This window comes from Rhizoctonia solani, chromosome 2 (genome assembly GCF_016906535.1).
Source record: "Rhizoctonia solani chromosome 2, complete sequence".
NCBI classification, from domain to species: Eukaryota; Fungi; Basidiomycota; class Agaricomycetes; order Cantharellales; family Ceratobasidiaceae; genus Rhizoctonia; species Rhizoctonia solani.
Genome location: NC_057371.1, coordinates 2249195 through 2270079, shown reverse-complemented (window position 1 = coordinate 2270079; position 20885 = coordinate 2249195). Strand labels below are relative to the sequence as shown.

The 20885-nt window shown below is 48.5% G+C and overlaps 9 protein-coding genes across 9 annotated transcripts; 3 read left to right on the top strand and 6 right to left on the bottom strand.

Annotated features, from left to right (window-relative positions):
- Positions 1-13: 13 nt before the first annotated feature.
- Positions 14-3363, top strand: RhiXN_05334 (uncharacterized protein; the record flags this gene model as incomplete). Its single annotated transcript, XM_043325150.1, has 6 exons — positions 14-61; positions 185-220; positions 268-499; positions 551-981; positions 1039-3091; positions 3155-3363. 6 exons carry the CDS (start codon positions 14-16, stop codon positions 3361-3363), a joined length of 3009 nt encoding a protein of 1002 aa, XP_043177569.1.
- A 227-nt stretch (positions 3364-3590) lies between these two features.
- Positions 3591-4263, bottom strand: RhiXN_05333 (uncharacterized protein; the record flags this gene model as incomplete). The annotated part of the gene is made up of 3 exons (XM_043325149.1): positions 3591-3884; positions 3933-4016; positions 4066-4263. The coding sequence occupies 3 exons, from the start codon at positions 4261-4263 to the stop codon at positions 3591-3593; spliced, it is 576 nt and encodes a 191-aa protein (XP_043177568.1).
- Positions 4264-5039: 776 nt separating this feature from the next.
- On the bottom strand, positions 5040-6306 carry RhiXN_05332 (uncharacterized protein; the record flags this gene model as incomplete). The annotated part of the gene is made up of 2 exons (XM_043325148.1): positions 5040-5338; positions 6198-6306. The coding sequence occupies 2 exons, from the start codon at positions 6304-6306 to the stop codon at positions 5040-5042; spliced, it is 408 nt and encodes a 135-aa protein (XP_043177567.1).
- A 650-nt stretch (positions 6307-6956) lies between these two features.
- RhiXN_05331 (Retrotransposon-derived protein PEG10) lies at positions 6957-10867 on the top strand (the record flags this gene model as incomplete). The annotated part of the gene is made up of 3 exons (XM_043325147.1): positions 6957-6998; positions 9612-10153; positions 10255-10867. 3 exons carry the CDS (start codon positions 6957-6959, stop codon positions 10865-10867), a joined length of 1197 nt encoding a protein of 398 aa, XP_043177566.1.
- A 121-nt stretch (positions 10868-10988) lies between these two features.
- On the top strand, positions 10989-14271 carry RhiXN_05330 (Retrotransposable element Tf2 protein; the record flags this gene model as incomplete). Its single annotated transcript, XM_043325146.1, has 7 exons — positions 10989-11990; positions 12038-12425; positions 12449-12646; positions 12705-12784; positions 12841-12974; positions 13051-13393; positions 13444-14271. 7 exons carry the CDS (start codon positions 10989-10991, stop codon positions 14269-14271), a joined length of 2973 nt encoding a protein of 990 aa, XP_043177565.1.
- A 1675-nt stretch (positions 14272-15946) lies between these two features.
- RhiXN_05329 (integrase core domain protein) lies at positions 15947-17028 on the bottom strand (the record flags this gene model as incomplete). The annotated part of the gene is made up of 2 exons (XM_043325145.1): positions 15947-16303; positions 16327-17028. 2 exons carry the CDS (start codon positions 17026-17028, stop codon positions 15947-15949), a joined length of 1059 nt encoding a protein of 352 aa, XP_043177564.1.
- Positions 17029-17180: 152 nt separating this feature from the next.
- Positions 17181-18540, bottom strand: RhiXN_05328 (Retrotransposable element Tf2 protein; the record flags this gene model as incomplete). The annotated part of the gene is made up of 5 exons (XM_043325144.1): positions 17181-17638; positions 17695-17837; positions 17887-18157; positions 18205-18367; positions 18409-18540. The coding sequence occupies 5 exons, from the start codon at positions 18538-18540 to the stop codon at positions 17181-17183; spliced, it is 1167 nt and encodes a 388-aa protein (XP_043177563.1).
- A 50-nt stretch (positions 18541-18590) lies between these two features.
- Positions 18591-19139, bottom strand: RhiXN_05327 (Retrotransposable element Tf2 protein; the record flags this gene model as incomplete). The annotated part of the gene is made up of 1 exon (XM_043325143.1): positions 18591-19139. The coding sequence occupies one exon, from the start codon at positions 19137-19139 to the stop codon at positions 18591-18593; it is 549 nt and encodes a 182-aa protein (XP_043177562.1).
- Positions 19140-19377: 238 nt separating this feature from the next.
- On the bottom strand, positions 19378-20045 carry RhiXN_05326 (Retrotransposon-derived protein PEG10; the record flags this gene model as incomplete). Its single annotated transcript, XM_043325142.1, has 2 exons — positions 19378-19764; positions 19809-20045. 2 exons carry the CDS (start codon positions 20043-20045, stop codon positions 19378-19380), a joined length of 624 nt encoding a protein of 207 aa, XP_043177561.1.
- Between the last annotated feature and the right edge of the window lie 840 nt (positions 20046-20885).

Here is a 20885-nt window from a genome sequence, read left to right as displayed (position 1 = left end):
CGCAGCATCAGAGATGTCACGTGAGACATCACCTTTTGCAAATCATACTACTCCAAAAGCGGTCAGATCGCGTGACATGAAGCTCAATCACACGTGACACTCATCCAACAAACCGCCGCCTCTGGGGATGCCAAGTTGAACGACGGCTAAATTATTGACATTTTTGATTATTAAACAAACACAGAAGAGGGAGATGTCGTGCTCTTTAGGGAAACAAAGTGTAGGTATAGGCAGGACTGATATGGATTGCCGCTGATGATCATGTAGGCCAACCAACTGGCAACACTCACTGCCCATGCAACACAGCTCCAGGCCCGATTACTCGTTGCACTTGATACCCTCGACTCCCAGAACCTGACTCATGCATCCGAGATCGCTTCGTTCCAAGAGTCCTATGACAAATTGGCTGCACGCGCACGGCGGCTCGAGTACGAGCGTAACGCAGCCAACGAAGACTTGGCTGAAATGACCTCAGTGCTAGAGTTGGTGGTCGAAAAAGGTAAGGTTAATTATATAATATTTGGTCGCTTGCTTACTTGATTGGTTACAGTTGGCGCAGCCAATGATTACAAGGTTCTCGCACACTCAAACCTTCATCTCCCCATCCCACTCTCCCCTCCTCGAGCTCGCCCTGGAGCACCAGGCCGTAGAAGTAAATACGATTCACCATCTGACTCGTCGGCCTACACAACCGCACTTGTTACTGCATTGACTACCCAGCTCGATGTTATTCGGTCTCAGGCTGGTAGGGACCGGGATGAATCGGAGAGAAAGATAGCGAGGCTGGAGGCCATGGTGGAATTGCGAGATGTCGAACTCAAACGAAACCTGAGCAAGAGTGTAAACTCAGAGGCACCCGACAGTGGGACCGAAACCTCTAATTCATCCAAAATGTCCCGCGGAGAGGCCATTGCTGCATACGACAGCGCAGTCAAGGAGAACAAGAGACTAGAGAAGGAAGTTGCTCGGCTCAAGGCAGAGGTACGTCTCATCCTGTTCATCTCAACCCAAATCGGGATTGAAGTGCGTCATTATTAGCTTGCCACCGCCGAGTTTAACCGCGCGACAAGCGAAATACGTACATCTAGTTCCTGGGCCCAACTTCCCGAATGGGCTAGGCCTCAACCCACAGCGTCCAGCTCGAAATCTAAACGGCCATCGTCTCGCCCAAATGTTCATTCTGAATCATCGGATTGTGCCCCGTCGTCCATGTCGGAACCCCAGGCCTCGCCGAGGTTGAACCCCGGGATTCAGCGCGAGGATTCTTCGGCTTCGGAGCCAACCCCACAGCGTCCTGGATCTTCTCAGCCTCGACCCCGGTCTTCGGCCTCGATATCTGATTATAGAGGACGTTCAAGAGCGTCGCGACCAACCGTCACCGTCTCGGACTCGAACAGTGACGACAGCCGCATTGTCATTCCTCAGCCCGCAACGAAACCAAGACGTAGTAATTTACGAGATTCGGGTATCGGTGTAGACTCGGGGAGTGAGGCCACGACCAGTAAGGCCAGGGCCAAACTTGGAGCAAAGGACAAGGACCAACGACTACCGGAATCGCCTCAAGACACCGTTCGATCACAGAGCGGGCAGGATCAAGATGGACCAGGTCCACGCGGACAAGACCTCATGCCTCTTTTACCGGCGCTTACACCCAGCAAAGTCCGCGCACCTCGGGTCGAAGTCGTTGATCTACCCAGCACATCGTACATCGAACCGTCATTTGGCGTTTCCCTACGAAAGAAGGGCAGGAAACAAACTTCAGAGAGCCACGAAACTACACAAACCACTGTTCCTGACCGCTTATCTCCGGGTTTGGCCGAGCCGGCTCTTGGACCAACCCCATCCCCGCGCACTATATCTCCTATCGGAGAATTCCTGCTTCCGCCTCCTGTAGTGTCTCGTCAAGAACCTGCGGCGAATACCCCGGCACCGGTGGTTGAGCCTCTGATCGATCTAACCCCCGTACTTCAACCAGCTGCTATCCTTCAACCCTCCCCAATACTTCATTCCGCACTTGTACAGCATCAACAAGACCGATCACGTTCGAGTTCTAGAACGGCTCGGCTTTCACCACTTCCCCCTGTGTTTGATTTGACCGGCTTACCGGCTTACGAATCACTCCCTGCTCCCCCGCCCAAGAGCTCACCCACTCCCGAAACTAAAGGCTCATCAGACAACTTGTCCGCCCCTACCGATTCGCCTATTCGCAGACAGTCCGACCCGGCACCGAATACTCAGACTGAACCTCCGATCGTTCGTCCACGTTCAAGCTCTCTTGCGCCTAGCACCCCTCCACGTTCGACCAACAACACCGTCCAGTTTGCGTTTATCACTCCTGTGCATGAAAGCGTCGAGGCTCCCTCGACTGCTGCGGTTGGAGCAATCAGTACAGCCGCCGAAGCTGGGACAACTGGGATAAATACCACAATTGGAAACGGTACAACGGGCGCGACGATTGCTGAATTGGCGTCGAACACGTCCAAACCCACAGCGCGTAAACTCCTTCCGATGTTCAAGTTCATGTCTCCTTCTCCCGCCACACCCCCGAGCACCAAGAAACGCCGCATGACGGCCCCGAGCCAGCTCGGCAATAGTACGGGGCTGGGAGCGAGCCCGAAACATGGGATCGCATCGTCTCCATTGGCACGAGGAAGACCTGTTCGCGAGTCTCCGTTGCAACTTGTTTTAGGGAGTGCACATGCGGCTAGGAGGGCCGAGATGCGGATTCCGGTGATGCGTGAGGTCGGGACCGGGCTCGTTCCCCCGATTATTCCCACCACGCCTCTCACCCCGCTCATTGCGCAATTGGCTCCTCCCGTTCCTCCCCCTCAGTCACTTCCGGCAATAGAGTTCCCGCCAGGCACAAGTCCAGAAACTCAAAGCGTCTTGCGCGGGATGCAAGCCGAGCGAGCTCTCCTAGAACAAACTCAGCCAGCCGCCCAACAAGACGTCACGCCCGAACACATGGCGCGTGTCTTGCGTATTGAAGCTGAGTGCATACGCCTTCGCCGAGATGGCGCCGAAGCTGCTGCACTGCGACACGAGGTCGAGATTCTGCGCACCCAGCTGCGCGAACAGGAACAACAACAGGGTGCGTTTGCATCTTCATTTTCTACAGGCTCGAGTTGGGTTTGACAACCCAAGCCGGGAATAGACTATACGATGACAACGACCACGTCCGACGCGCTGGAAACATACTCTGAGGGTGGAATGTCGGATGATACTGCGATGGAAGCGACCATTCCCGAGGCTGGAGATACGGCTCGACGAAGGATGGAGTATGTGGAGCGAGATTTAAGGTCTTCGATGGATTCGAAAGACCGCTCAGTGTCCGAGTTCAGAATGCGCATGGATGATCTGTAGCCTTTTTTCACTAGTTTTTTTCTCTTCCTTTGGGATTGATTGGTTGTTTGTGTGTTTGTGCCCTATATATGGGATTTTTGTGTATTCTGGAAGTGCATAGATTATATACAACGCGTGGAAGCGTAAAAACGGTACAGAACGAATCGGAACGTAATCCAAGGAGTGCATACATGGCGTCCATATGAGAACAAGATAATCAAATAAAGACAGATAAATAAGACATGAGGCTATAGGCACACAGCCACTATAACTAGATAGAATAACAGCGACGCCCCCTGTACCAACAACGTGCCTGTGAGGATAACCGATGGCCTGTAAATCCATTTCGTGTACTCTCCTCGAATGGGTCTCCCAAACGCGTCGGCGAAAGATTGAATGAGCGGGATGGCGATGGAGAGGAGCACAGCAAGTATGAGTGAAACTAGAGTGACTGCCCAAACAAGATGCACTCCAGGAGAGTCACGACCCGATGCAGTTATATGTGACTTCAACAAGAGTGTAAATATGGATAAAATTGTTCCCTGTATGCCACTTAGCACTATTCAAGCGTGTCAAAGGAGATGGCTCACCATCAAGCATGTTGTGAGCATTGTTCGTGCTAGTACCTCCCCATAGTCTTTTTGACACTTTCCTTCCTCGATCAATATGTCTTGCTGTAAACCCATCAGTCAAATCAAACTTGTGCTAAATACGAGCACGAACCCGCTCGATGACTTCCTTCAGACGGTCCGAGAGGATCATAGTCATTTTATCCAACTCGGTAGAAGGAAGTCCGTCGCTCATCATCGATGGACTCGTCGCGAGGCTGATGAGTTTCTCTCCGTGCCCATTGCTATTAGTAGCAGTGGTCTGAACAGGTGCATAACGCTGGCTGGCACGAACATAGGCAGGACCAGGCATGGTGAGAGAGTGGTCTCCCGAAGTCCGTCCGCTCTACAATCACTTATAGGAGGGGGGCTTATATTGCGGCAGTGGAGTAAGTTGGTAACATCAGGTCAAACCAGTCGATTTGATCGCCGGGGAGAAATCAACACTGCCAGACGCAGCGCGCTCAAAGGAGAATTGAATAGGCACAGCCTGTGAATAGGTCATGTGATTATCTCGATCGGTACTCCTTTACTAGATTGAGCATTTGGTCTACCGGCCATCTCGCTGATTTTACTTTTACGCCCTTGCTGTTTTATACAGCCTCTGGCGTGTGATCAGCCAATTCGCCCTCCAGTTTTGCAGAGTAACTGACTCCGTAGTCCAATATCAATTGATAGAGCCAGTAAGGTCACTCAAAAACGCCCACTACGCCATTCCGAGGTCGCAGCACGGGCCCCAGAAACTAAGCGCCGGACGTGGGGGCTCATTTTTTTCCACATGTGAGACCCACCCCCCTCAAAATTTCCGATTTCTGAACTTTTTCCAATACTTACCGGCGGTAGGAAGGTGTCAACTGACGGTTGGCTGACCGTCACGACCTTGTGTCGTGGCTGTGTCGTAGCCTATATCCGGTAAGAGATATTGTGTTGTGACCGATAAGCGCCGTAGTGTTGTCGGGTACGTGACCAGCGACACGGTCGGGAGCGCGCGTGCTCAAGAGTATGTTTCTGGCGTCATAACTTAAGTCAAACATGTTTGAGAAGCATCTGTAAAAACATATATATAATTCAATAAAAAATCGTATAAAATTATTCCGGAATTGATTGGGCGGTCCTCATCTGTTTGCGAGCGGATCCCGAGGCAACCCCATATGGCTCACAGTCGTCCAGCGTGGGACCTTGTGAGTTGGTCAATAGAATTTTAGAGCCTTCGCCTGTCGCCAAGTCCTCGATTGGTCGCTTCGTTCCTATTGCTGGGCACTTTGGGGGAGCGGCAAGAGAGAACGATGGCTTTCCCGGAATGACGAATGGTTTGTTGAGGAGAAGGAGTTTCGCTTCTATATCGGAAATCAAGAATAGACCTTCATTGACCGCGCGGTTGTAGTTTGCTACCCCGTGGCAGCTTAGTATATGACATTGCATATTATAAGGCCAGACGGGGTCAGCTTTTGAACACTCGGGAAATTCGCACTTTATCGGACGGTTCGTACAGGGGCCGCTGGCCGTGCTCGTCTCAGCGGATTTATACGAAAACTTATCGAAGAAAGTACAGCCGCTCATTATACGGGTTGATCTTTTGCTCACCGTGAGTGATACCTTGCATTTCAGCTCGTTGCGTGACAATTTTGACCTTGTGCAAACATGCGGTATTGGCGCAGGGGGCGCAACACTCGTGCTGGGGGCTCGAAATGATTCCTATACATGAGTGGCTACGAATGTACAAAGTATCTCTGACATGGTTAACACCGCATATATAGTATCATGGGGATACTCTTGGGTTTGATGGATCGTGGAGGTGCCAGGGGTAGGTCGCCCAGATGTTTTCGGAAAACCTAATACTTACTCCTTTGCACGCAAGTGAATCGGCGGATACGCTATATAGGGAGGTTGACAACGAGGGTGCGATGCAGCTGTAAGAATCAAGAGTATAAATTGATGTGTAACCGACCACAGAATTATTCAGCCATATGTTCTTCATTGAGGGTCCGACGCATACGTACCTTGTTTGCGATGTACTACCAAAGCTCCCTTGACTTGCTTCCATATTAACAAAGTTATCCTTGTCTTCAATTATTTGTTGGGCTTTCTTACACGCTGACGATTTCATATGCTCAATAAGCGATTGATCGCCTCGAGAGCTCAAGCAGACTGCTTTTCCACGAAAGGTGCAGTGCTTCATACACTTAAGCTCGGTCCTTCCTCTAATTGGCATCTCTTTGTAACTTTCTTGACACGATGCTGCCCAACCTTTGTAAGGCTGTGAAGAGGGTCGCATGGACGGATGCTCTTGATCCGGCTCCATTATAGGTAAGTCAGGACTGAGTTCTCGGGAGATGTTGTCGATGGGTTCTGACATGTTCGCGAAAACAGAATAAAATGCGCTATTGGTAAATATATGGACGATTCTACAGTGTAGATTGGGGGGGGCGGGGGCGGAAACAACGAGCAGCGGGCTTCCCTCCCGACCATAGTCCCAGTCTTTCCAATTTTATGCGACCGCATATGGCCTTTTGGAGTCTCAAATGGTTGGATATGAACGCATATATTCACCGTTTATGGTACGTTTGTAATCATGTCATATGCTAACGCTACCACCTTGTGACCGTGTACGTCATGAGTTGTTTTTGCTGGCGGCAACATTGCAGCACTCACTGACAAGTGAGTTTTTGCTCAATCATATTTAAACATTGCTATAAGACTCATATTGAGCCAAGTAATTATTTATACTAATTTGAACAATAAAATTTGCAGGCTTTGAGGTGGGTACTTTTTTCCTGTCACATCACTGTTACATAGGAAAATATTTCCATCAAAGCTTGACCCACCTACCTGCCCACCAGCCCCCATGTCTGGCACTTAGTTTCTGGGGGCCCCATGGGTTGCAGTACAGAATAGTGCCTGGCCAACTCACGTGACTGCAACCTCTGCCCCTTGATCAAGTACCATATGTCCACAATGATCTCTTATTGGTAGATTGGAGACATTGGGCACCACCACATTTTCAAAATGGAGCTGTCCACTTTGGAAGATGGAGAGCCAAGCAGTGATGTAAATATTTACTATTGCCAATGGTGCTGGTGAGATTTCAAAGTGCATTTATGCCAGGCCAAGGAGCAGACTTGATCACCATATTTTCAAAATGTGGTAGTGCCTAGTGATTTGAATCCACGTGAAGAGATTGCACCTGCGGGTGGACTACAGGTTTATCATATATGATTCTAAAACTTCAAATTCTTTGGCTTTCATCATATTTGTCACACAAAATTCATTAGTTTTTGTGGCAAATGTTCTAATAATCTGCTGAGTGTCCTAGACGTCTGTAAGGACGCCAAGGGTGCAGGCGCTTGTGGCCGTGTGTCTAATACAATATACCGCTTAAGGCGGCAAGGGTCTACCCTACAACATACTAACTACTATCTACGGTGACAAGACGCTGTAAGGCGTTGGTGAGCTACCTAAGTACAGCGGGAAGAACGCTTAAGGCATGTGGCTAAGTGTTTACTAGGCTGTAAGGCCCTTGTACAGTGTGTGTGAAGCAACAAGAGGTAATTGACCTGGGTGTTACCATGGTTGGTTGGCCTCCTTATATATTACAGAGGTGAACTAATTACAAATACATAATATGCAAAACTATAACCAATAAGAACCCACTGACGTGTCATGATGATGTCATAGGTGGTGTCCTAGATGTCCTTAAGGGGCGTCAAGGCAGCAGGCGCTTGTGGCCGTATAGAACTAAGTATAACCGCATAAGGCGGTGAGGGGGCTACCTACTGTTAAGAGTTGTGTAAGTACAGGAGTAAGAAAGAATTACTATATACAAAATGTATATGGGAATAACTAAGAACTAGTATTAAGAATCAGAATATATGCGCAGAATATATGCACAATATAGGCTAGGTTATCAGGAATAACAACTCCTAACAAATAGTCTAGCAACTATGAAGTGCAGGTGGTTGGTTATGTATAGTACCTTAGACTAATGTTACTTAAGCCTAAGTGACTAAGGGTATGTATACTTAAGGTCTCTAGGATAATACCTTAAGTAAGAGGGTTACCTGACTAATGTACAGGATTTATAGGATTTGCCTAATAAGTATAGGACTTATATATGCTTAAGTAATACTTAAGACTTATGGGGTTTACCTAAAATATATCTAGGATTTATGAGATATTGTAGATAAGGCTATCTACAATATAGGGGGTATGGTGGATTGAAACACTATCACTCAATCACAACAATCCTTACAGTATTGTCGCACTATACTCAATGTTGAACTCAACAACTGTGACAGTCAAGGGGCACAGGGTTGCAGTAAGTACACTAATAGGTTACCCTGTGTCTGTTGGGACTGGCCTATGGTCTTAGTGCGCCAAATAACCTCCTATGCTATTTACAGTGAGTCAATCACTAAAGTAAATGCGCAGATAAGCTGTTAAAGGCTTGTGTGTATATGTCAATATATAAGAGTGGATAAATGGATGCATTAGAAGCGTCTTCACAGGGTCCTTTTATACCCTGAGAAGGCGCACAAACAAGTATATACATGATTGATACCAAGAGGGGGTACAGGAGGTACATGTGGCAACTGAAACACTTGAGGGAGCCAATACTTTGGTACATAGTAAACAAACAACAGATCCTAATATTTGCCCTGTCATAACCTCCTAACATATACCATTAGAATCGCACGAATTTTCTATTATTTTTAGTATTTTTTACGGACTCAATATCTTTTGTTTTTCGATCACGTGATCTTGGCGCTTATTATGCCGAGATGCCGCGCCGAGATGCCGTGCCAAGGGCGCTTAGGAGAAATCCACGCTTCTGCGCAGTCCGCAGCACGCTTCTCTTTTCACATGTAGGCTTCTATTCACACACGCACAGACCACATGTAGTTAGTAGTATTGCCTATATATACAGCAGGAAAATCACTTGGGACCCCCAAGTTGATTTTACCTCGTCTCTTATTCACTAGAGAAGGTAGTCAGCCAGCTAAGTAGCCGGCCCCCAGTAGTAACAGTAACACTCACCCCTTTACTTGACCTATCACACCTCCAGGCCTCAGGCCCCCTCACCATCAGTAGTTATTAGCAAGCCGCCTTAAGCGGTGTTAGTTAGCCTTAGATAAGTAGATTACATAAGCAGTGTTTGTAGTAGTTACGGCCTTAAGCGCCCACCACTAGCAAGTACCCACCTTACAGTGGTGTACGACATTGTAAAATCGACTTGTAGTAGGCTTGATCAACAAGGAGAGGACCCCCTGTACTAGCACAAGGGAAAAACCAGATTGGACTCGCCTTTTGTCTTCAATAATCAAACAGACGTCGGTCCCTGGTAGTACCAAATTGCTATAAGGCAGACGGGCTCTGATCCCCCGCGTACCCCGAGTTTTGCCGGAACTCAGTAGTCAGCGACCCTAGACCGCTGAAATACCCGCTTGCTGAAAACCCGCCCATATCACACCGCCAGGTCTGCTGATTTGTTGTAGGGACAGTTCAACGCTAGGTACTAGACGCAAGGGTTTAGCGCCAGTATACTACAAAAAAAACCGCTCATAAGTCCTGATATAGGCACTACTTCCCCCACGCCGTTTTCACCATTCCATCCACACGCTCTGGCGTCCCCCACCCATACTCCCGTCCTACCAGCCGCTCTAGTTGCCGTTCCGTGGCAGCCAACTCCCAACCACCCACTTGCAAACCATCTCCCACTCCGCGAAACCTGCCCGGAATGGAACCAGAGCCGTCCATTGGCGCTCTCCTGAGGCTATCCAAGCCCTCTCCACACAAGTTGGGTCCCTCCAGGACCAAATCAAGTCTCAAGGCAAGCAAATCACTCAGCTCACCGCCTTATGCAAGGAGACCAACAACCTCGTTGGAGACAAGGACCAGGGCGGAGCCCAAACAAAGCCTGGCCCATTGACTGGGCCTACCACTCCTCCCACTCACACGGGAGGAGAAGCCCACACTCCAGCAACGATTAGGCCTGGACTCAAGGCTCCCTTCCAACCATCAAGGGGCACAGGTTTTGACTTGGAAGACGAGGAAGAACCAAGACCTCCCAAAAAGGAGCCTACAGGAACGCCTAGAAGGCACTTGGGGTCTCTCACCCCTTTCAATGCAGGGTCCAGTGTAAAGCGGCCAAAGATGGACCTCCCAGACCCCTATAAGGGTGATACTAGGGGACGCAAGGCCACTCAGTGGCTTGATTGAATGATGCTCTGGGTTGCCCTACATAGGGACCAATTTGACAAGGAGGAGCAAATGGTTGTATGGATCCTATACCATATGACTGATAAAGCCGCCGATTGGGCTCTTCCCATTATTGGGACCATCATCAAGGGCAAGGCAACCCCCCCACCACCATCCAGGCCTTAACGGCCAAGTTCAAAGAAGCATTTGCCGATCCCAACGCCAAGCAGCTGCCGCTAGAAAAATTGCGGCTCTCTCCCAAACAACCACCACCTCCGAGTACGTCACGGAGTTCTGCAATCTCATGGCGGAATTGGACTGGAACAAGGAGGCCTACATTGCGCAGTTCACGCGGGGCCTCCATTGGAAGGTCAAGGAACTGCTATCAACCAAGGATAGTATTCCCAATGAACTCGAGGCGATTTTCGGCCTCTATTAAGATTGACAACATTCGCCGCAAAAATGAGGAGAACCGTCCCAAAAAGACACCCGCCAAATCCCCGGCCACCGTGGCTACCACTTCCACCACTACCACCCAACGGGTCCGCCTCTCAGAGGACCCAAATTATGTCACACCGGAAGAAAGGGATTGCCGCCGCGCGTCTGGCCTTTGTGTCAAGTGCGGCCAGAAGGGACACGGAATCAAACAATGCCCCAACGGATGGAAGGCCACAATCAAGGAAGTGGCTAAGGTAGCAGAGGATGAATCAGGAAAAGAGTAGGGCCAAGGAAAGCTGCCAAACCCTTGAGCCCTGAAATAGATGTTCATGATGTATCCTGTATTGAGTTTGTATCTGTGGCCTTGGATTCAAATAGAAAACCCCTTCTCCACATGATTTATACATGAACAACTACCCGGCAGACCCTCTAAAAACCCTCATTGACTCTGGAGCCACATCGAACTTCATCTCTCCCTCGATTGTGGAAAAATATAAAATCCCAAAAACCCAACTCAAAAATCCACGAGTTGTGAGAATGTTAGATGGTACTATCTCCCAGACTGGTCGCATTTGGCACCAGGTGCAACTCGCGGTCTTGGCCAATGGCCACCCCCACACTATCCCATTTCTTGTTTGCCCCATTGGCAACAACCCGGCAATCTTAGGCATGACATGGTTAACGGCAGAAGCTCCTCTTATTGATTGGCAACAGGGACTAGTCACATTCCCTGAACAAATTCAGATTGCCTCCGAGGAAGAAGCAGACTCGGACCCATTAGTAGACCTTCCCCCTCAGTACCACGAGTTTGCTAAAGTCTTTGGTGAAGAAGAATTTAAGGTCCTCCCTCCACATAGGGAGTACAACATCTCTATAGACCTTATTCCAGATGCCAAACTAACCCCTGGTCCCATATACGGCATGACTGATGCGGAATCTAAAGCGCTCAAACAACACATTGACGAGGAGTTAGCCACAGGCAAGATCCGCCCTAGTACTTCCTCAACAGGCGCCCCGGTCATGTTTGTAAAGAAGGCAGATGGATCTCTTAGGCTGGTTGTGGACTACCGAAAGCTCAATGATGTAACCCACAAGAACGTATACCCGCTTCCAAGACAGGATGACCTCATGGCAAAGTTAAGACATGCCAAGATATTTACAAAGCTCGACCTACGCTGGGGTTACAATAATGTCAGGATCAAGGAAGGGGATGAATGGAAGACAGCGTTCAGGACTAAATACGGGCTGTTTGAGTATCTGGTCATGCCTTTTGGCCTCACCAACGCCCCAGCCGCCTTCCAGCATTTTATGAATGATCTATTCAGGGACCTGATTGACGTAAATGTGGTTATCTATCTAGACGACATCCTCATCTTCTCTGAAAAACCAGAAGACCACCCAGCCCATGTCAGAGAGGTTCTGTCTGACTAATGAAAAACCAACTATTCTGCAAGCTGTCCAAGTGCCATTTTCACGTCAATACGGTAGATTACTTGGGTATTGTCATATCACCTGCCGGCTTCTCCATGGACCAGAAAAAGATCAAGGCAGTCACGTCATGGCCACAACCCAAGACAGTTAAACAGGTTCAGGCTTTCCTAGGGTTTGTAAATTACCTCCGCTGGTTCATCCCCAACTTTAGCTCCGTTGCGCGCCCCCTGCATAATCTCACCAAAAAGGAAACCCCTTGGTCATGGGGTAACCCAGAAGAAGCCGCATTCCAGGAACTAAAGCTCCTTGTCACCCAATCACCAGTCCTTGTCCATTCCAACCCGGATCTACCCTATTACCTTGAAACAGACGCATCAGGGGTAGCAATGGGAGCCATACTCAGTCAACGAGGTCTAGACAATGGCTTCATCCAGTGGCATACATGTCCAAGTCCTTCTCCGGCGCCAAAGCTAATTATGACACACACAATAAAGAATTATTGGCAATCATTAAGGCACTGGAGGAATGGCGAATCTTCTTAGAAGCAACGGATAGACCCATTCAGGTGTTCACTGACCATCAAACCTGGAGTACTGGATGCAGGCACGAACCTTCAATTGTAGACACGCCCGGTGGCGCATCTTCCTGAGCAATTTCAATTTTGAGATTCATTATTGCCCAGGAAAACAGTCCGGAAAACCAGATGCTCTATCCAGAAGATGGACTACACGGATGAGCCGAGAGAACCAGAGGTCATGCTCCCAGCAGAAGTGTTTGCAAATACGTGGAAGAGGAACTTGATATTGTCACAGAAATACGTTCCAAGTTGAGGGAAGACCCTTCCCTGGACCAGATCATCCAATTCCTGACAGAAGATGCAGATAATGCGCCTCCCTCCATCCAAAAGGCCTATGAGATTATGACTGGGAGGAAGACCTCTTATGGTATCGCGGAAAATTGGTAGTGCCGGACTCTGAACCTCTGAAGGATTGGTTACTTAAGGAATTCCATGACTCTCCGCTGGCGGGACATCCAGGACAACAGAGAACCCTGGAACTCCTCAGCGAAACTACTGGTGGCCAGGCATGAAGTCATCCGCCAAGGAATGGGTGGAATGCTGCCCCACTTGTCAAGCCAATCGTCGCGCACATAACCCGGTCATAGCCCTAAAACCCTTAGAAGTTCCCCCCTTTCCATTTCACACCATCTCCTATGACTTCATCACGGGTTTTCCCAAGTCAGAAGGACATGACGCAATCCTGGTAGTCATTGACTCGTTCTCCAAACTAGGCCACTTCATCCCTACCTCAAAAAAGGTTTCAGCAAAAGGCCTGGCTGATCTCTTTATCTCCCACATTTGGAAACTTCATGGGCTCCCTGTCAAAACTATATCAGATTGGGGAACTACATTCACAGGGAAATTCCTTAGGGCTCTCTACCAACGATTGGGAATCAAACCTTCCTTCTCCTGGCCTATCACCCTGAATCAGACGGCCAAACGGAACGTGTCAACCAATTTATTGAGTTCTACCTAAGGTCTTATGTAGCAGCGGATCATTCAGATTGGGTTAAGTGGTTACCACTTGCGGAGTATGCCTATAACAACGCCAAGCACTCAGCTACTGGAAAAACCCCATTCGAGTTGATTTATGGCAGAAACCCAATCATGAACCCGTCAAACATCCCTGCAAACGTCCCAGAAGCAGACCTCGTGGCAGATACCCTAGCCAGGGAATGGAAGGAAGCCAAGGCAGCCCTTAGAATGAGCAAGGAACGAATGGCAAGGGATAAAGGAACAGTCCCGGAATATTCAATAGGAGAAAAAGTCTGGTTAGATGGAAGAAACGTAGAACTTAGGACAAATTCCAACAAGTTAGACCCCAAGCGACTAGGTCCTTTTGAGGTATTAGAAAAGGTATCCAGTCACGCGTACCGCCTCAAACTACCGGAAACCCTTAAAATCCACAACGTATTCTATGTGGGATTGTTATCCAGGGTACACGTATCCCCAAGCCAACCATTTCCAGAAAGGCCCCCTCCTGAAACAATAGAAGGGGAAGAAGAGTATGAGGTGGAACAAATCATTGACTCCAAAAGACAACGGGGAAAATGGTTCTACCTGATCAAATGGAAGGGTTATGGCCCGGAAGACAACTCCTGGGAACCAGAAGAACTCCTAGAGCACAGCCAGGAGGAGATCCAACGCTTCAACAAGTCGCGACTGAAAAAGGCTCGTGACTCCGCCAAGAGCCTTTAAGGGGGGGCAATGTCATAACCTCCTAACATATACCATTAGAATCGCACAAATTTTCTATTATTTTTAGTATTTTTTACGGACTCAATATCTTTTGTTTTTCGATCACGTGATCTCGGCGCTTATTATGCCAAGATGCCGCGCCAAGATGCCGTGCCAAGGGCGCTTAGGAGAAATCCACGCTTCTGCGCAGTCCGCAGCACGCTTCTCTTTTCACATGTAGGCTTCTATTCACACACGCACAGACCACATGTAGTTAGTAGTATTGCCTATATATACAGCAGGAAAATCACTTGGGACCCCCAAGTTGATTTTACCTCGTCTCTTATTCACTAGAGAAGGTAGTCAGCCAGCTAAGTAGCCGGCCCCCAGTAGTAACAGTAACACTCACCCCTTTACTTGACCTATCACACCTCCAGGCCTCAGGCCCCCTCACCATCAGTAGTTATTAGCAAGCCGCCTTAAGCGGTGTTAGTTAGCCTTAGATAAGTAGATTACATAAGCAGTGTTTGTAGTAGTTACGGCCTTAAGCGCCCACCACTAGCAAGTACCCACCTTACAGTGGTGTACAACATGCCCCAAGGCAATGTTTGCCCCAAGGCAGTATTTACCTGTGTGGGTCCTTAGATGTCCCAAGGCTAAGTGTTTCATCCTTGGAGTAAACAGTCCCAAAGGTAGGATACCTCTGCATTGGGTACTTACAGTAAATGGGGCATAACTCTACCAAATGTTGTCCGTTTTGGGAGTTTGACCCAGCGTTCTGGAGCGTGCAAACATGCGCACCTAAGCGCAAGCGATTCGGCAGTGTGGGATGCCCGGGTGATGGAGAAAAGGCGCATTTAGTGCGTCGGCGCTTAAGGGCTGATTAAGCGCCGGAGCACTTGCCTATGCGACAGGGGGGACCCTGAATATTTCTGTGTGTAGCCACAAGATAGAATCTTGATAGTAAATACTACAAACAAGAGAAATATTACTTGTTACTGTTTATCTACTCAGCTGAATTTATATATATTTAAATGAGTGACAAAACAGCATATATGCAAAAGACATTGCATATTAAGGGTATTCCTGAGGTTTGTAGGTTTTGTAAAGGTCACTATTGGATAGAGGGACCTTGAAAACCTTAGTTCGCATCTTTATCTCATTTATTTACTGTAAGATTACTAGTGTAATTAATAAAATAAGTACAGATTAAAGAAGAAATGTCATATCCATAACACCTACAACGACGAGCTAACTAACTACGGCAACCAGACGCTATAAGGCGTCAACAAGCTACCTAAGTACAGTGAGGGCAATGCTTAAGGCGTGTGACTAAGTGATTACTGGCTGTAAGGCCTTGTACAGTGTGTGGAGTGCAACAAGAGGTAATTGACCTGGGTGTTACCATGGTGGTTGGCCTCCTTATATATTTTATAGAAGTGCTAATTACAAATACATTATATCCAATACCATAACAAATAAGAACCCTGCTCTGCAGTTGGTCTTACTCATGCATACGTGTCACTGACGTGTCATAGTGATGTCATCAGGTGGAGGTGGCTACGTATGCTGATTAAGCGCGGAAGGGGACGTGGCTTGGCGCTTAGTATGATATGAGCGCCAAGGTCACGTGATCAAAAATGTTGTCCGTTTGTCTTTGTTCAAAATCAAGAAAATGGGAATAAATTCCCTGGTATCAACTGTGTCTACACACTGCCCCCCCTCTAAGGGCCTTGGCAGCGCTGAGGGCCTTCTTTTTCATTTCCTTTTTGAATTTTTCTAGGATTTTTTTGGCGTTCTTGAGGTTTTCCCTTGGTTCCCAGGTATTCTCCTCTGATCCGTAGCCTTTCCATTTTACCCTAAAAAACCATTTCCTGTCCCTTTCTTCCATGTCTGTGATCCCTTCGACCTTGTATTCTTCTTCTCCATCCACGGTGACAGGTGGAGGCCGGTTCTTGAAGCTGCGCTTTTTGTCCCTTTTGACTTTTGACAGAAGACCCACATAGAAGACATTGTGGATTCTCATTGTTGGCGGGAGTTCTAGCCGTATGCTCTGTTGGAGATTCTCTTGGTTACCTTGAAGGGGCCTAGGCGTTGTTTGGTCAGCTTAGGGCTCAGGGTTTTTAGCTTCACGTTTTTGGCGTCTAGCCAGGCTTCTTCCCCAACTTCAAATTTGAGTGGTTCTCCTGTTTCTCCGGCTACCATGCATGTCTTTGATTGCCAGAGCACAGCCTCTATTTCCTGCCATTGTGCCTCCATTTGGGTTGCCAAGTTGTCTGCCTCAGGGACGTCTGTTGGAACGTTACTTGGGGTCAAGGAGGGTTCCCAACCGTATAGTGCTTTAAAAGGAGTTTTGCCTGTTGAACTATGCACCGCGTTGTTGTAGGCAAACTCCGCCATTGGTAGCCATTTGACCCAGTCCCTTTGGTTTACTCCTGAATAGGCCCGCAAGAAGTGTTCAACCGTGGGATTTACGCGCTCCGTCTGCCCGTCACTTTGCGGGTGGTAGGCTGAGGAGAAGTGGGGGTCTATCCCTAAGCGTTGGTACAGGGCTTTTAGGAACTTGTTGTTAAAAACCCGTCCGCGGTCTGATACTGTCTTCTCAGGCATGCCGTAGCGTTTCCATATGTGGCGTAGAAATAGGTCTGCTAATTCCGGGGCTTTGAGTTTCTTAGAGCACTCTACCAGAATGACATATTTGGTAAAGCTATCCACGATGACTAGGATAGAGTCATTGTTTCCATCTTTGGGCAGGTCTACTATCATATCATACAACATGTGTTGCCAGGGGCGTGATGGGAGTTCCAGAGGTTGAGGTGGAATTGATGCATACTTTGGTTTCCGGATCCATTGGCAAGTTTTGCAGGAATCAACGTGCCAGTATGTGTCAGCACAGATGCCCGGCCAGTAATAGTTCCTTGATACCAACTCTAGGGTGTGCTGTCTCCCTGGATGTCCTGCCAAGGGGCTGTTGTGGAAGATGCGAGTAGGTCCGTCCTCAGTGTTCCAACATCAGGGACTACGATCTGTCCTTGGTAGAAGAGTAAGCCGGCTTCCATCTTGTAATCTTTAAACGCGCGTTTGATGGAAGGGGGTGCTTTGGATTTGTTTTGTAGGAACTGGAGTATTTCCTCCAGGGACTCATCTTGGTCTAAGGACAACTCAATTTGGCGTTGTAATTCCTTTTCCGGCGTTATCAGGGCGATGTTGGCAAAGACTGGTTCTGGGAGCATGGATTGAGGTTTGGGGGGAATATTGGCGTGATCCGCTTGTCGTGACAATGCATCTGGTTTCCCGGACTGTTTCCCTGGTCTGTACACAATCTGGAAGTTATATCCTGCAAGGAGTAAGTGCCATCGTGTGTGGCGTTGGTTGAAGGTGCGGGATTCTTTCCAGTATTCCAGATTACGGTGATGGTAAACACGGTGATGGGGTGCTGAGTACCTTCTAGGAATATGCGCCAGTACTCAAAGGAGCGGATGATTGCCAGCAGCTCTTTATCGTGGGTGTCATAGTTTTGTTTGGCACCTTTGAAGGACTCTGATAGGAACCCTAGCGGATGTAAGCAACTGTCTTCCTGTCTTTGGCTAAGTATGGAACCCAGGGCTGCGCGGAGGCATCGTCTCTAGGAAATACGGTTTGGATGGGTCAGTGTGGCAAAGGACCGGGGCGTTGGTGATGGTGTCTTTCAATCCCTGAAAAGCTTCTTGTTCCTTGATGTCCCATTTCCAAGGCGTGTCTTTCTTGACTAGGTTGTGTAATGGCCTAGCCATGTGGCTAAAGTTGGCAACAAAACGGCGGAGGAAGTTGGCAAACCCTAGGAACAATTGGACTTCTTTAACCTTACTGGGTGTGGGCCATTCCTGAACCGCTTGGATCTTGAGCTTGTCCAGACTAAAGCCTTTGTCTGACACAATAATTCCCAGGTATTCTACCGTGTAACGTGGAACGTACATTTTGACGCTTTGCAGAACAGTTGGTTATCTAATAAGCGCCATAGGACCTCATGGACGTGTTGAGTGTGGGATGCGTCATCCTTGGAGTAAATCAGGATGTCATCTAAGTATATGATGACGCATACATCCAGTAAGTCCTTGAACAATTCGTTCATAAAATGCTGGAAGGCAGCGGAGCATTTGTCAAACCAAAGGTCATTACCAGGGACTTGTAAAGGCCGTACTTTGTGCGGAAGGCAGTTTTCCACTTGTCACCCTCCTTGACACGGACGTTGTTGTAACCCCATCTGAGGTCTAATTTGGTGAAGACCTTGGCGCCGCGGAGCTGGGCCATGAGGTCATCAGGACGGGGTAGCGGGTAAACGTTCTTTTTTGTCCGGTTATTCAGGCACGGTAGTCAACAACCAAACGGCGGGAACCATCCTTCTTTGGGACAAACATGACCGGGGAACTGATGGATGATTTGCTGGGGCGGATCTTTCCAGCCTTGAGCTTGTCCCTGAGCCAATCCTTGAGGGTGGCAGATTCGGCGTCTGTCATGCTGTACAAGGGAGAGTTCAAGGGACCCTCTTCTGTGAGCTCTATTCCAATGTCATAATGCCTGTGAGGGAGAAGCTTGTTGAATTCCTCCTCTCCAAATACCTTGGCATATTTGTGGTACTTGGAGGGGACTCCTTCAAGGGGGTTTTTGTTGGCTTCTTCCTCTTTGGCAATGGCCACGTGTTCCGGTGGTATGTGGGGAAAGGAGAGTGTACGCAAGTTCCAATCAATTTCTGGGTTGTGTGCATCTAGCCATTTCAATCCCAAGATAGTGGCGTGAGACCCTGTATTGCAAATCAGGAAGGTCTTGGTCATTTGTTTGTTATCAAGGGAGAAGGTTAGAGTGGTTTTCTTCCAGATTTTGCCAGCCTGGGGGCTTGACCCATCGAGCATAGTTACGGTTGGGGTGTGGGTAGGTCAATGAGGGGAAGGCGGAGTGATTCCGCGGTGCAAGGGTGCATAAATGACAAGGTGGCGCCTGAATCAATCAGGACTTCTAGTGGTTCCGCTTGCTTTAGTTGTATAGAGATTGTGAACAGTGGTGATGATTTAGAGGCGGTAGATACATGGCAAACTTCTATACAATTATTACTAATGTCCTTGGGGCTCTTGCACGCGGCAGCAGAAGCCCTTACTCTTTTCCCAATTGGTACTCAGAGTCTTTGCCTAATTTGGCGGTCTCTTTGGCTTTCCCCTTATCCTCCTTGGGGGTAGCCTTCCAGCTGGTCCTGCACTTGGCAAATTTGTGTCCGGCTTTTCCGCACTTGACACAGAGGCCTTCTGCACAACGGCGGTTGCGTTCTTCCTCCAAGACGTAGTTGGGATTGGAGGAGAGGGGACCAGTTTTGGTGGCCTGTTGGCCAGTACTTGCCCCCCAGTTGGGGGTGGTTGAGGATTTGCCAGGCTTATTACCCTGTTGCGGGTGGCTGGCTCTCTCCTCACGGAGGGCGTTGTCAATTATGAGGGAAGCGTCTTGCAGCTCCCTCAGGGTACGGGGTTGCCTCTCCCTCGTGGCAATCTGTTTGCAGACCTCCCAGTAAAGTCCTCATGCAAATTGGCCACGGAGTGCGGCATTGTTCCAGTTGAGTTCCATTTGCAGCAGAACTTGGTAATATATTTGGCACAGGTGCCGGTTTGAGTAAGGGAAGTAATCTTCCGTTCCGCTGCTCTGGTTGCATCCGGATCTCCAAAGGCAGCCAAGAATTCAATTTTGAAATCATCCACGGATTGGATGATTGCACGATGGGACCCTAGTTGGTCCAGATGGGGGTGAGCCCAAGCTCCGCCGGCCTCCATCATATTCATGAGGAGGAAACTTAGGACCTCCAGGTCCAAGGGGAATTGCCTTTTGTTCAGGCGTACCCAGGCCAACATGCGTGTTAGCCACTGCTTGGCCTCTGTTGTACACCACTGTAAGGTGGGTACACGCTGGTGGGGATGGGCGCTTAAGGCTGTACTACTACAAGCAACAAGGTAATCTACTACTAAGTTAGGCTATACTACTACCGCTTAAGGCGGTCGGCTATCTATACTACTGCAAGGGGGCCTGAGGCCTGGGAGGTGTGATGAGTTAAGTAAGGGGACGGTGTGTCAGCAGATCTTCTGGGGGCCGGCTACTTAGCTGGCTGGTGCCTCCTCAATGAATATGAGACAAGGTAAAATTGACTTGGTGTTTCCAAGCAATTTCCCTGCTGTATAAATAGACAAAGCGCACTGTCACGACTCAGCTTGGACCTATGGTTCAAGGGGGCTTAAAGTCCGTGGCACTATCACCAATGGACTATGAGAAGGGTAGAGGGGCGACAAGGGCCCAAGGGTTATGATATAGGGGTAGAGGGCAACAATGGCCTGGATAAGATGCTTAAGTAATGTGCACTATAGCCAACTAAGGGCTTGGGCAAAGGGATAGGTAAGAGTGAGGATGAATTGACGAAGAGGTCAAGTCTTGCTGTTTAGCGGCGACTTGACCTGGTTTAAATACATGAGAAGAGCCACATCAAAAACAACAATACAAAACAGTGAGTCATTTACAATTTCACATCATATATCAAATATGTCACGTGATCTTGATGAGTCATAAATATATACCAAAAAAGGAAACTATCTTGGAAAAAAGGTAGAAAGTAGTAAAAAATCATG